Source organism: Heterodontus francisci, chromosome 5 (assembly GCF_036365525.1).
Source record: "Heterodontus francisci isolate sHetFra1 chromosome 5, sHetFra1.hap1, whole genome shotgun sequence".
NCBI lineage: Eukaryota > Metazoa > Chordata > Chondrichthyes > Heterodontiformes > Heterodontidae > Heterodontus > Heterodontus francisci.
Genome location: NC_090375.1, coordinates 1,331,065 through 1,345,278, shown reverse-complemented (window position 1 = coordinate 1,345,278; position 14,214 = coordinate 1,331,065). Strand labels below are relative to the sequence as shown.

Genomic DNA, 14,214 nt, shown 5'->3' with positions numbered 1-14,214 from the left:
TTCAGTTTGGAAGCATTCTGCTTTCTGCAGTCTCTGTGGCTAGTTCAAACTCTGTAACAGCCAGTTAGTCATGTGACTAACTGATCTGACCACGTCTGTTTGTGGATTGAATTGGAGCAAGGGATAGCTCCTTTGTTCCAAACATCGTTAATATGCAAAAAAATCTTTCCAGTCAGGGGCCTGGCAACCCCTTGTCACAGGCCTTCTCCTCTTCCCAGCAGCAATTTGAAATTTAATGTCCATGTGGCAAAATTAATGTGCTTCATTCTTGGTAGGTGGGGGCCTGCATGACAGTAAACAAATCCAGAGCTCCCTGAATGAAAGAAGAGTTAGAGATTAAGATAAAGAAGAAAAAGTGTGTTTATGACAGATGCCAGGTAGAAAATACTGTTGAGAACCAGGCTGAATATAGAAGGTTCAGAGGGGAAGTGAAAAAGCAAATTAGAGAAACAAAGAGAGAGTATGAACAGAGACTGACAGTTAACGTAAAAGGGAATCCCAAAGTTTTCTGGGGGCATATAAATAGTAAAAAGGTGGTAAAAGGAGGAGTGGGACCAATTAGGGACCAGAAAGGGGATTTACACATGGAGGCAGAGGGCATAGCTGAGGTATTAAATGAATACTTTGCATCTGTCTTTACCAAGGAAGAAGATGCAACCCAGGCAATGGTGAAAGAGGAGGTAATTCAGACACTAGAGGGGCTTAAAATTGATAAGGAGGATTTGGATAGGCTGTCTGTAGTTAAAGTTGATAAGGCACCAGGACCGGATGAGATGCGTCCAAGGATACTGAGGGAGTCAGGGTGGAAATTGCAGAGACACTGGCCATAATTTTTAAGTCTTCCTTAGACTCGGGGTGGTGCCAGAGGACTGGAGAATTGCACACGTTATACTCCCTTGTTTAAAAAAGTGTGTAAAGATAAGCCCAGCATCTACAGGCCAGTCAGTTTAACTTCGGTGGTGGGGAAAATTATAGAAAGAATAATTTGGGACAAGATTAATAGTTACATGGACAAATGTGGGTTAATTAAGGAAAGCCAGCATGGATTTGTTAAGGGAAATTCATGTTTAACTAATTTGCTGGAGTTTTTTGAGGAGGTAACAGAGAGGGTTGATGAGGGCAATGCTGTTGATGTGATGTACATGGACTTTCAAAAGGCGTTTGATACAGTGCCACACAACAGACTTGTGAACAAAGTTATAGCTCATGGAATAAAAGAGATGGTAGTAACACGGATACGGAATTGGCTGAGTGACAGGAAACAAAGAGTAGTGGTTAATGGATGGTTTTCAGGCTGGAGGAAGGTTTGTAGTGGAGTTCCCCAGGGATCAGTGTTGGGACCCTTGCTTTTCTGATAAATTAATGACCTGTGGTTCAAAAGAAGTATTCAAAAGGGAATTAGACTGTTATGTGAAAAGGGAATTTGACTGTTATGTGAAAAGGGAATTAGACTGTTATGTGAAAAGGGAATTAGACTGTTATGTGAAAAGTGAATTAGACTGTTATGTGAAAAGGAATGTGCAGGGTTTTGGGGAGAAGGCAGGGGAATGGCAGTAGGTGAATGGCTCATTTGAAGAGCCAGTGCAGACATGATGGGCGGAGTGGCCTCCTCCTGCACTGTAACAATTCTATGATTCTGTAATTCTCTCATTCCCATACTGTGTTCATCCAGAATCCAACTCTGTCATTGGCAGACTGAGTGAGAGTGAATATCTGCGTGATAATGAGTTTTTGTGTGTGTGCGAGAGTGCTGACAGGGTGAGAGGGAGGGGGAACCCGTATGGATGTGTAAATCGTCTGAGTGATATCTCTGCTTTTTACAGGTACCCGTGTCTATATACAGCTGGAGTATCAATACCAGGGTCTAGTCGGTGGTCTGTGCGGTAATTTTGATGGTGATGCAGAGAATGACTTCACCACCCGGCAGGGGATTGTGGAAGCAACGTCTGATCGCTTTGGGAATTCCTGGAGGGTCAGTCAGACCTGCCCCGAGGTCTACAACGATGACGTTCCACACCCGTGTTCTGTAAGTCAAGGCCAGCTCATAATGGATATTTGAAGAGTTAAGATGTAGATCAGAGGGCTGTTAACCTTTTTCCTTCCAACGCCCTCCTCCCATGTTATAAAAATTCCTTCCCACTGTAACACAACACATATTTTTGCTGTATAAAAATTAATTGTATAATTGAACATACATATTTATTATATTTCACTTACTTAATGTGAAACGTATTGTTGGAGCTGAGCAACTATTATGTCAAGACAAGTCATTAGGGAATAGAAGGAGTAATAGGCCACATCAAGTCTGTGCTAACTCTCCACGGAGCAATCCAGGCTGTCCCGCTCCCCCGCTCGATCCCCATAGTCCTGCAAGTTTATTTCCCTCAAGAGCCCAACCAATTTCCTTTGGAAATCATTCACTATCTCTGCTTTCACCAGCGTTGTGGGCAGTGAGTTCCAGGTCATTACCACCTGCTATGGAAAAAAGTTCTTCCTCACATCCCCCTGTGTCTCTTACCCAAAACCTTCAATCTGTGTTCCCTCATCCTGTACCATAAGCTAATGGGAAGTTTTTCTTTGTTTATCTTATCTGAACCTGTCATAATCTTGTACACCTCTATCAAACCTGCACTCAATCTCCTTTGCTTCAAGGAGAATGACCCCACCTGACCTTATAAGTAAAATCCCCCATCCCGGAAACCATTCTGGTAAATCTCCTTTGCACCCTCTCAAGGACCCTCACATCCTTCCTGAAGTGTGGTGACCAGAACTGGACACAATACTCCAGCTGGGGCCTAACCAGAGCTTTATAAAGGTTCAGCATAACGTCCCTGCTTTTGTACTCAATGTCTCTATTTATGAATCCCAAGATCCCATATGCTTTACTAACCACTCTCTCAATATGTCCTGCCACCTTCAAAGATCGATGCACATGAACCCCCAGGTCCCTCTGTTCCTGCACACTCTTTAGAACTGTGCCATAGGAATCAGGAATATACACAATGCCAAATTATTATCTTAAACTTACGGAATGGTTACAACGCAGAAGGAGCCCATTCGACCCATCCTGTCCGTGCCAGCTCTCTGTAAGAGCAACTCAGCAGTCCCACTACTCCGCCTTTTCCCCACAGCCCTGCAAATTTCACTCTTCAGGTAATTATCCGATTCCCTTTTGGAAGCCACAACTGAACCTGCCTCCACCACACGCTCAGACAGTGCATTCCAGATCCTAAACACTCACTGAACCTGCCTCCACCACACTCTCAGACAGTGCATTTCAGATCCTAAACACTCACTGAACCTGCCTCCACCACACTCTCAGACAGTGCATTCCAGATCCTAAACACACACTGAACCTGCCTCCACCACACTCTCAGACAGTGTATTCCAGATCCTAAACACTCACTGAACCTGCCTCCACCACACTCTCAGACAGTGTAATCCAGATCCTGAACACTCACTGAACCTGTCTCCACCACACTCTCAGACAGTACATTCCAGATCCTAAACACACACTGAACCTGCCTCCACCACACTCTCAGACAGTACATTCCAGATCCTAAACACTCACTGAACCTGCCTCCACCACACTCTCAGGCAGTGCATTCCAGATCCTAAACACTCACTGAACCTGCCTCCACCACACTCTCAGACAGTGCATTCCAGATCCTAAACACTCACTGAACCTGCCTCCACCGCACTCTCAGACAGTACATTCCAGATCCTAAACACACACTGAACCTGCCTCCACCACACTCTCAGACAGTACATTCCAGATCCTAAACACTCACTGAACCTGCCTCCACCACACTCTCAGGCAGTGCATTCCAGATCCTAAACACTCACTGAACCTGCCTCCACCACACTCTCAGACAGTACATTCCAGATCCTAAACACACACTGAACCTGCCTCCACCACACTCTCAGACAGTGCATTCCAGATCCTAAACACTCACTGAACCTGCCTCCACCGCACTCTCAGGCAGCGCATTCCAGATCCTAAACACTCACTGAACCTGCCTCCACCGCACTCTCAGACAGTGCATTCCAGATCCTAAACACACACTGAACCTGCCTCCACCACACTCTCAGGCAGTGCATTCCAGATCCTAAACACTCACTGAACCTGCCTCCACCACACTCTCAGACAGTGCATTCCAGATCCTAAACACTCACTGAACCTGCCTCCACCGCACTCTCAGGCAGCGCATTCCAGATCCGGACCACTCGCTGTGTAAAAGAGCTTTTTCTTATGGCACTGTAATTTCCTTTGCCAATCGCCTTAAATTGGCGTCCTCTGCTTCTCAACCCTTCCACCAATGAGAACAGTTTCTCTCTATCTGCTCTGTCCAGACCCCTCATGATTTTGAATACTTCTATCAAATCACCTCTCAGCCTTCTCTTCTCTAAGAAAAACAGTCCTAACTTCTCCAATTTATCTTCATAACTGAAATTCCTCATCCTTGGAACCATTCTTGTGAATATTCCCTGAATCCTCTCTAAAGCCTTCACATCCTTCCTAAAGTGTGGTGCCTGGAATTATCCACAAACATACGAATTAGGAGCAAGAGTAGACCACTTGGCCCATCGAGCCTGCTCCAGCATTCAATAAGAATATTCCAGTTGAGGCTGAACCAATGTTTTATAAAGGTTCACCAGAACTTCCTTGTTTTTGTACTCTCTGCCTCTAATTGTAAAACTCAGGATACTGTATGCTTTATTAACCACTCTCTCAACCTGTCCTGCCATCTTCAATGATTTGTGCACATATACAGCCAGGTCCCTCTGCTCCTGCAAACCCTTTAGAATCGTACCCTTTATTCGAGATTGCCTCTCCTTTTTCTTCCTACCAAAATGAATCACTTCACATTTCTCTACATTGAATTTCATCTGCCACTTGTCTGCCCATTCCACCAGCCTGTCTCTGTCCTCTTGAAGTTTATCACTATCCTCCTCACAGTTCACAATATTTCCGAGTTTTGTGCCAACTGTAAATTTTGAAACTGTATCCTGTACACGCAAGTCTACATCATTACCCACCCTTTTTCTGCTTCATCTTACTATCTCTTTTTCATCCAGGGAGCACTGACTTTGTTTGTCTTACATTTCCTTCTTGTGGGAATGTAGCTTGACTGTACCGGAAATATCATCTCTTTAAAGACAGCCCATTGTTTAATTACAGTTTTGCCTGCTAATCTTTGGTTCCAATTTACCTGGGCCAGAACCGTTCTTTTCCATCGCCTTTTCCACAGCCAACCTAAACCTGATGCTATGATCACTGTTCCCTAAATGTTCCCCCAGTGACACTTGATCCACCTCATTCCCCAGAACCTGATCCAGCAATGCCTCCTTCCTCACTGGACTGGAAATATACAGATGTAGGAAATATTCCTCAACACACTAAAGAAATTCTTCTCCCTCTCTGCCCTTTACACTATTACTATCCCAGTCTATATTAGGATGATTGAAGTCTCCCATTATAGCTACTCTATAGTTTTTGCACCCCTCTGTAATTTCCTTGCAAATTCATCCCTCTATGTCTTTCCCACTAGTTGGTGCTCTGTAGAATACACTCAATGTAATAGTACTTCTATTGTTTCTTAGCTGAAATGAATAGATTCTGACTTTGACCCCTCTTGGACATCCTCTCTCTCCAGCCCTGTAATATTTTCCTTAATCAATACTGCCACCCCTCCTTGACAAGGAAAAACTGTTCCCATTCGCTGACGGTACAAGGACAAGATTGAAGATTTTGGGTAAGAGATGCAGGGGAATATGAAGAAGCACTTTTTTTTTAACGCAGTGAGTGGTAATGACCTGGAACTTGCTGCCTACGAGGGCGGTAGAAATGGAGACGATGAATGATTTCAGGAGAACGTTGGATGGCCATCTGAGAGAAGTAGACTTGCAGGACTACAAGGATCAATAGGGGGAGTGGGACTGATTGGATAGCTCTGTGGAGAGCTGGCATGCACTTGATGGGCCAAATGGCCTCCTTCTGTGCCATAAGTGACTCTATGACTCCTTTCTTTCCATCCCCTTCTTTCTGGGGCACCTTGCCTGCAGGAACATTTAGCACCCAGTACTGACCTTTTTTGAGACAGATCTTAGTTATTGCTGCGACATAATATTCCCATGTAACTACCTACACCTGCAGATTACCAACCATTTTTACCACACTCCGTGTGTTTACATACATTCAGTGTAAACCTAATTTAAACCTTACTGCATTTCCAGTTACTCTCACCCCATTGTTACAACCGACTGCTTCTGTCAAAGCCCCCACTCAAAATATACGATTCTGATTGTGGTGGGACCAACGCACTGTTAATTCAATCCCGTCACTCCACAGGTCGGCTAACATATCATTTAAAACTTTCCAAATTAAAGTAAGACCCAACCAAATTGTACCATCTATTAATCCCTGAATGAGGCGAACCAAACCAGGTGTCTTTAAATCAACAAATTAACTTTTTAATTAGAAGAACTAAATTCTTAAACACCATGAAGATATAAACAACATTTAAAATAGAAAAAATTAGAGTCCTTGCAAATTTACAGTCCATATTGCTCTAAGTCCTCACAACATGTTGCTTTCCTTCTCTGGCGAATTTCAACAATTAACGACTTGCAAACACTTGCAACAGAATCAGTCTGACTTTAGAGTTTTTGAGGGATAAAATATTGTCACAGTCTAACTTCCCTTTCTTCAAATTTAAATTACCAGAGAGCTCTGTTTTGGCTTGACATTTATTTAGAATTTTGGGAGATAATAAACAGACTAAAATCCTCTTCCTTCAGTTTAAATGGTTGAGAGTTCTTTTTCAGGTGTGCTCATCACAGCTGTGCCCTCTGCCTGTGTGTTCTGTTAGAACAAACTGTCTTCAACTAAAAAGCCAGTTCAAAATTTAATTGTAACAAATGTATCACACCCAGTGGCTGTTTCTGTGGTAAAGAAAATGCACCCTTTGAATCGCAGTCTCCAAATGGCTGTTTCTAAGTCAACACAAATGCACCTTCCTATAACTCGAGGCTTGCTGGTTCTTAAAGCAATACTGATCATTTGCAAGCCTTAAAGGCAAACCAGATATTCTGAAAAAATACTACAGGACCATGACACCGTCTAATACCTTACTACTGTAGGAGCAACAGGGTGGTGGTGATAGGAGATTTTAATTTTCCCAACATTGACTGGGATTCACTTAATGTTAGAGGTCTAGATGGAGCAGAATTTGTAAGGAGCATCCAGGAGGGTTTTCTAGAGCAGTATGTAAATAGTCCAACTCGGGAAGGGGCCATACAGGACCTGGTGTTGGGAAATGAGCCGGGCCAGGTGGTTGACGTTTCAGTAGGGGACTACTTTGGGAATAGTGATCACAATTCCGTAAGTTTTAGAATACTCATGGACAAAGACGAGAGTGGTCCGAAAGGAAGAGTGCTAAATTGGGGGAAGGCCAACTATACCAAAATTCGGCAGGAGCTGGGGAATATAGATTGGGAGCAGCTGTTTGAAGGTAAATCCACTTTTGATATGTGGGAGGCTTTTAAAGAGAGGTTGATTAGCGTGTAGGAGAGACATGTTCCTGTGAAAATGAGGGGTAGAAATGGCAAGATTAGGGAACCATGGATGACAGGTGAAATTGTGAGACTAGCTAAGAGGAAAAAGGAAGCACACATAAGGTCTAGGCGGCTGAAGAAAGACGAAGCTTTGAAAGAATATCGGGATTGTAGGCGCAATCTGAAACGAGGAATTAAGAGGGCTAAAAGGGGTCATGAAATATCTTTAGCAAACAGGGTTAAGGAAAATCCCAAAGCCTTTTATTCATATATAAGGAGCAAGAGGGTAACTAGAGAAAGGATTGGCCCACTCAAGGACAAAGGAGGAAAGTTATGCGTGGAGTCAGAGAAAATGGGTGAGATTCTAAACGAGTACTTTGCATCGGTATTCACCGAGGAGAGGGACATGACGGATGTTGAGGTTAGGGACAGATGTTTGATTACTCTCGGTCAAGTCGGCATAAGGAAGGAGGAAGTGTTGGGTATTCTAAAAGGCATTAAGGTGGACAAGTCCCCAGGTCCGGATGGGATCTATCCCAGGTTACTGTGGGAAGCGAGAGAGGAAATAGCTGGGGCCTTAACAGATATCTTTGCAGCATCCTTAAACACGGGTGAGGTCCCAGAGGACTGGAGAATTGCTAATGTTGTTCCCTTGTTTAAGAAGGGTAGCAGGGATAATCCAGGTAATTATAGACCGGTGAGCCTGACGTCAGTGGTAGGGAAGCTGCTGGAGAAGATACTGAGAGATCGGATCTATTCCCATTTGGAAGGAAATGGGCTTATCAGTGATAGGCAACATGGTTTTGTGCAGGGAAGGTCATCTCTTACCAACTTAATAGAATTCTTTGAGGAAGTGACAAAGTTGATTGATGAGGGAAGGGCTGTAGATGTCATATACATGGACTTCAGTAAGGCGTTTGATAAGGTTCCCCATGGTAGGCTGATGGAGAAAGTGAAGGCGCATGGGGTCCAAGGTGTACTAGCTAGATGGATAAAGAACTGGCTGGGCAACAGGAGACAGAGAGGCAGTGGAAGGGAGTTTCTCAAAATGGAGACGTGTGACCAGTGGTGTTCCACAGGGATCCGTGCTGGGACCACTGTTGTTTGTGATATACATAAATGATTTGGAGGAAAGTATAGGTGGTCTGATTAGCAAGTTTGCAGGTGACACTAAGATTGGTGGAGTAGCAGATACTGAAGGGGACTGTCAGAGAATACAGCAGAATATAGATAGACTGGAGAGTTGGGCAGAGAAATGGCAGATGGAGTTCAATCAGGGCAAATGCGAGGTGATGCATTTTGGAAGATCCAATTCAAGAGTGAACTATACAGTAAATGGAAAAGTCCTGGGGAAAATTGATGTACAGAGAGATTTGGGTGTTCAGGTCCATTGTTCCCTGAAGGTGGCAACGCAGGTCAATAGAGTGGTCAAGAAGGCATACGGCATGCTTTCCTTCATCGGGCGGGGCATTGAGTACAAGAGTTGGCAGGTCATGTTACAGTTGTATAGGACTTTGGTTTGGCCACATTTGGAATACTGCGTGCAGTTCTGGTCGCCACATTATCAAAAGGATGTGGATGCTTTGGAGAGGGTGCAGAGGAGGTTCACCAGGATGTTGCCTGGTATGGAGGGCGCTAGCTATGAAGAGAGGTTGAGTAGATTAGGATTATTTTCATTAGAAAGATGGAGGTTGAGGGGGAACCTGATTGAGGTGTACAAAATCATGAGAGGTATAGACAGGGTGGATAGCAAGAAGCTTTTTCCCAGAGTGGGGGATTCAATTACAAGGGGACACGAGTTCAAAGTGAAAGGGGAAAAGTTTAGGGGGGATATGCGTGGAAAGTTCTTTACGCAGAGGGTGGTGGGTGCCTGGAACGCGTTGCCAGCGGAGGTGGTAGACGCGGGCACGATAGCGTCTTTTAAGATGTATCTAGACAGATACATGAATGGGCAGGAAGTAAAGAGATACAGACCCTTAGAAAATAGGCGACAGGTTTAGATAGAGGATTTGGATCGGCGTAGGCTTGGAGGGCCGAAGGGCCTGTTCCTGTGCTGTAATTTTCTTTGTTCTTTGTTCTTACTCTTGTGCTATGTGTCTCTCCCAATTCTTTGTTGACTTTCTCTTTCCTCTCTAACGTTACCTCCTGGTTACCATCCCCCTGCCAAGTTAGTTTAAACCCTCTCCAATAGTACTAACAAACCACTGAACAACGACGTTGTGCAGGTCCCATCTCCTCTCGAACTGGTCCCAGTGTCCTAAATCTAAAGCTCTCCCTTCTGCAACATCATTCCAGCCATAGGCTCATCTGCTCTATCCTCCTATATATATACGAACATACCAATTAGGAGCAGGAGTCGGCCATTCGGCCCCTTAAGCCTGCTCCACGATTCAATAAGATCATGACTGATCTGTTTGTGGTTTGAATTCCACACTCCCATCTACCCCCGATAACCTTTGATTCCCTTCCCTATCTACCTCCACCTTAAAATTATTCAATGACCCCGCCTCCACCACCTTCTGTGGCAGAGAGTTCCAAAGTCAAATAACTGCCTGGGAAAAAATTTCTCCTCATCTCTGACCTAAAAGGGTGCCCCCTAGTTCTGGACTCCCCCACAAGGGGAAACATCCTTTCCACATCCACCTTGTCAAGACCGTTCAAGATCTTATAAACTTCAATCAAGTCTCCCCTCACTCTTCTAAACTCCAGTGAAAACAAGCCCAATCTGTCCAACCTTTCCTCATAAGACAATCCACTCATTCCAGGTATCAATCTAGTAAATCTCCTCTGAACCACCTCCAACACATTTACATCCTTCCTTAAATAAGGAGACCAAAACTGCACACAGTATTAGAGATGTGGTCTAACCAGTGCCCTGTATAACTGAAGCATAACATCCTTACTTTTATTTTCAATTCCTCTCGTAATAAAGGATAGCATTCCATTAGCCTTCTTTATTACTCTAACTACTCACCAATGTGTTGCATTGGGAGTAATCTGGAGATGACTACCCAAGAGGTCCTGCTTGCTAATATCGTTCCCAGCTCCCTAAAATCTGCCTGCAGGACCTCGTCCCTCTTTCTACCTATGTCGTTGCTATTGATATGACCATGATCTGCAACTGTTCATCCTGCCCGCTCAGGGTGCTCTGCAACCACTCAGTGACATCCTTGACCCTGGCACCAGGGAAGCAACACACCATCCTGGATTCACATCTGCGGTCGCAGAAATGCCTGTCTCTTCCCATCATGAAAGAATCCCCTATCGCTGTTGCTTTCCCAAGCTTCGTCATGCCCCCAGTACAGCTGAGCCAGCCATGGTGCCATGGACTTGGCTCTGGCTGCACTCCCCAGAGGAATCATCACGCTCACCAGTATTCAGAACTGAATACTGGTTGAAGAGTGAGATGCACTCATGGGTAGCTCTCAACCAGAGTGACTCCAGCCGCTGTATAAGCTCTGAAACCCAGAGTTCAAGCTACTCCAGCTGAAGTCATTTCCTACACATATGGTTGTCCAGGACACAAGAAGTGAGCTATCCTAACATGCCTCTAGGTACTAAAATATTAGAGGCATAGAAAATAGGAGCAGGAGTAGGCCATTCGGCCCTTCGAGCTGCTCGACCATTCATTATGATCATAGCTGATCATCCAACTCAGTAACCTGTTCCGGCTTTCCCCCCATATCCTTTGATCACTTTCACCCCAAGAGATATATCTAACTCCTTCTTGAAAACATACAATGTTTTGCTCTCTACTGCTTTCTGTGGTAGCGAATTCCACAGGCTCACCACTCTCTGGGTGAAGAAATTTCTCCTCATCTCAGTCCTGAAAGATTTACCCTCTATCCTTAGACTATGACCCCTGGTTCTGGACTCCCCCACCATCAGGAACATCCTTCCTGCATTTAAGAACAAAGAACAGTACAGCACAGGAACAGGCCATTCGGCCCTCCAAGCCTGCGCCGATCTTGATGCCTGCCTAAACTAAAACCTTCTGCACTTCCGGGGACCGTATCCCTCTATTCCCATCCTATTCATGTATTTGTCAAGATGCCTCTTCCACCACCTCCCCCGGCAACAAGTTCCAGGCACTCACCACCCTCTGTGTAAAGAACTTGCCTCGCACATCCCCTCTAAACTTTGCCCCTCTCACCTTAAACCTATGTCCCCTAGTAACTGACTCTTCCACCCTGGGAAAAAGCTTCTGACTATCCACTCTGTCCATGCCACTCATAACTTTGTAAACCTCTATCATGTCGCCCCTCCACCTCCGTCGTTCCAGTGAAAACAATCCGAGTTTATCCAACCTCTCCTCATAGCTAATGCCCTCCAGACCAGGCAACATCCTGGTAAACCTCTTCTGTACCCTCTCCAAAGCCTCCACGTCCTTCTGGTCGTGTGGCGACCAGAATTGCACGCAATATTCTAAGTGTGGCCTAACTAAAGTTCTGTACAGCTGCAGCATGACTTGCCAATTTTTATACTCTATGCCGCGACCGATGAAGGCAAGCATGCCGTATGCCTTCTTGACTACCTTATCCACCTGCGTTGCCACTTTCAGTGACCTGTGGACCTGTACGCCCAGATCTCTCTGCCTGTCAATACTCCTAAGGGTTCTGCCATTTACTGTATACTTCCCACCTGCATTAGACCTTCCAAAATGCATTACCTCACATTTGTCCAGATTAAACTCTATCTGCCATTTCTCCGCCCAAGTCATTTATACATAGTACAAACAGCAAAGGTCCCAGCACTGATCCCTGCGGAACAACACTGGTCACAGCCCTCCATTCAGAAAAGCACCCTTCCACTGCTACCCTCTGTCTTCTATGACTGAGCCAGTTCTGTATCCATCTTGCCAGCTCACCTCTGATCCCGTGTGACTTCACCTTTTGTACCAAAATTGTGAGGGGTCTGGATAGAGTGGAGGTGAAGGGTCTATTCACCGTAGCAGAGAGGTCAGTGACGAGGAGGCATATATTTAAAGTGATTGGTAGAAAAATTAGAGGGGAGATGAGGAAAAACTTTTTCGCCCAGAGGGTGGTGATGGTTTGGAACTCACTGCCTGAAAGGGTAGTTGAGACAGAGACCCTCAACTCATTCAAAAGGAGTCTGGATATGCACCTCAAGTGCCGTAATCTGCAGGGCTACGGACCAAATGTTTGAAAGTGGGATTAGAATATGTGGATCGTTTTTCAGCCAGCACAGACATGATGGGTGAAGTGGCCTCTTTCTGTACCTTAAACCTTCTAATGATTCTAATCAAATTAAATGTTTTGATGAAGTAACAAAGAAGGCTGATGAAGAGAATGCGGTGGATGTTGTTTATCTGGATTTTAAGAAAGCATTTGACAAAGTACCACATGAAAGGCTTGTTTACAAAATTGAGGCTCATGGAATAGGAGAGTCAGTGTCCAATTGGATAAAAAAAATTAGCTTAAGGACAGAGTCATAGTAATTAGTTGCATTTCAGACTGGAGGATGGTAGACAGTGGTGTTCCCCAAGGGTCAGTGCTTTGACCACTGCTTTTTTTGATATACATACATGACTTTGCACAGTAAAATTTCAGAAATTCCAATGATCCCAAACTTGGAGGTTGGTAAACAGTGAGGATGCTCTGAATCACCTGCAACAGGACATCGGTAGGCTAGCCGAATGGGCAGACAAGTGGCAGACAGAAGTTACTCCTGACAAATGTGGGGTGATAGATTTTAGCAGAAGTGATAGAGAGAGCAATATAGACTTAATGATACTGAAGAGGATGCAGAGGAGATTTACCAACATGATGCCAGGGATGGAGGATTTTAGTTACAAGGTAGGTTGGAGAAGCTGGGGTTGTTCTCCCTGGAGAAAAGGAGGTTGAGGGGAGATTTGGATGGGCACTTGAGGGAAATAAACTTGCAGGGCCATGGGGATAGAGTGGGAGAAGGCCACTGCTGGGATTGCTCTCCAGAGAGCTGCCATCGATGGGGTTGAATGGCTTCCTTCTGTACTGTTATGACTCTATGGCTGGAATTTTACACCGCCCCAAAGAGCAGGTTGGTGGCAGGGCCAGGTTGTTGAAGTTTCAGTAGGGGACTACTTTGGGAATAGTGATCACAATTCCATAAGCTTTAAAATACTCATGGACAAAGACGAGAGTGGTCCTAAAGGAAGAGTGCTAAATTGGGGGAAGGCCAACTATACCAAAATTCGGCAGGAGCTGGGAAATGTAGATTGGGAGCAGCTGTTTGAAGGTAAATCCACATGTGATATGTGGGAGGCTTTTAAAGAGAGGTTGATTAGCGTGCAGGAGAGACATGTTCCTGTGAAAATGAGGGATAGAAATGGCAAGATTAGGGAACCATGGATGACAGGTGAAATTGTGAGACTAGCGAAGAGGAAAAAGGAAGCATACATAAGGTCTAGGCGGCTGAAGAAAGACGAAGCTTTGAAAGAATATTGGGAATGTAGGACCAATCTGAAACGAGGAATTAAGAGGGTTAAAAGGGGTCATGAAATATCTTTAGCAAACAGGGTTAAGGAAAATCCCAAAGCCTTTTATTCATATATAAGGAGAAAGAGGGTAACTAGAGAAAGGATTGGCCCACTAAAGGACAAAGGAGGAATGTTATGCTTGGACTCAGAGAAAATGGGTGAGATTCTAAACGAGTACT

General features: G+C 44.7%; 1 protein-coding gene across 1 annotated transcript in view; it reads left to right on the top strand.

Moving 5' to 3' along the window:
• LOC137369688 (SCO-spondin-like) overlaps positions 1-14,214 on the top strand; it is a 100,700-nt gene that overhangs the window by 27,447 nt on the left and 59,039 nt on the right. Inside the window, exon 7 of the mRNA XM_068031023.1 lies at positions 1,824-2,026. Within this exon, the coding sequence (XP_067887124.1) occupies positions 1,824-2,026 (203 nt within the window). The remainder of the gene's footprint in view (positions 1-1,823; positions 2,027-14,214) is intronic.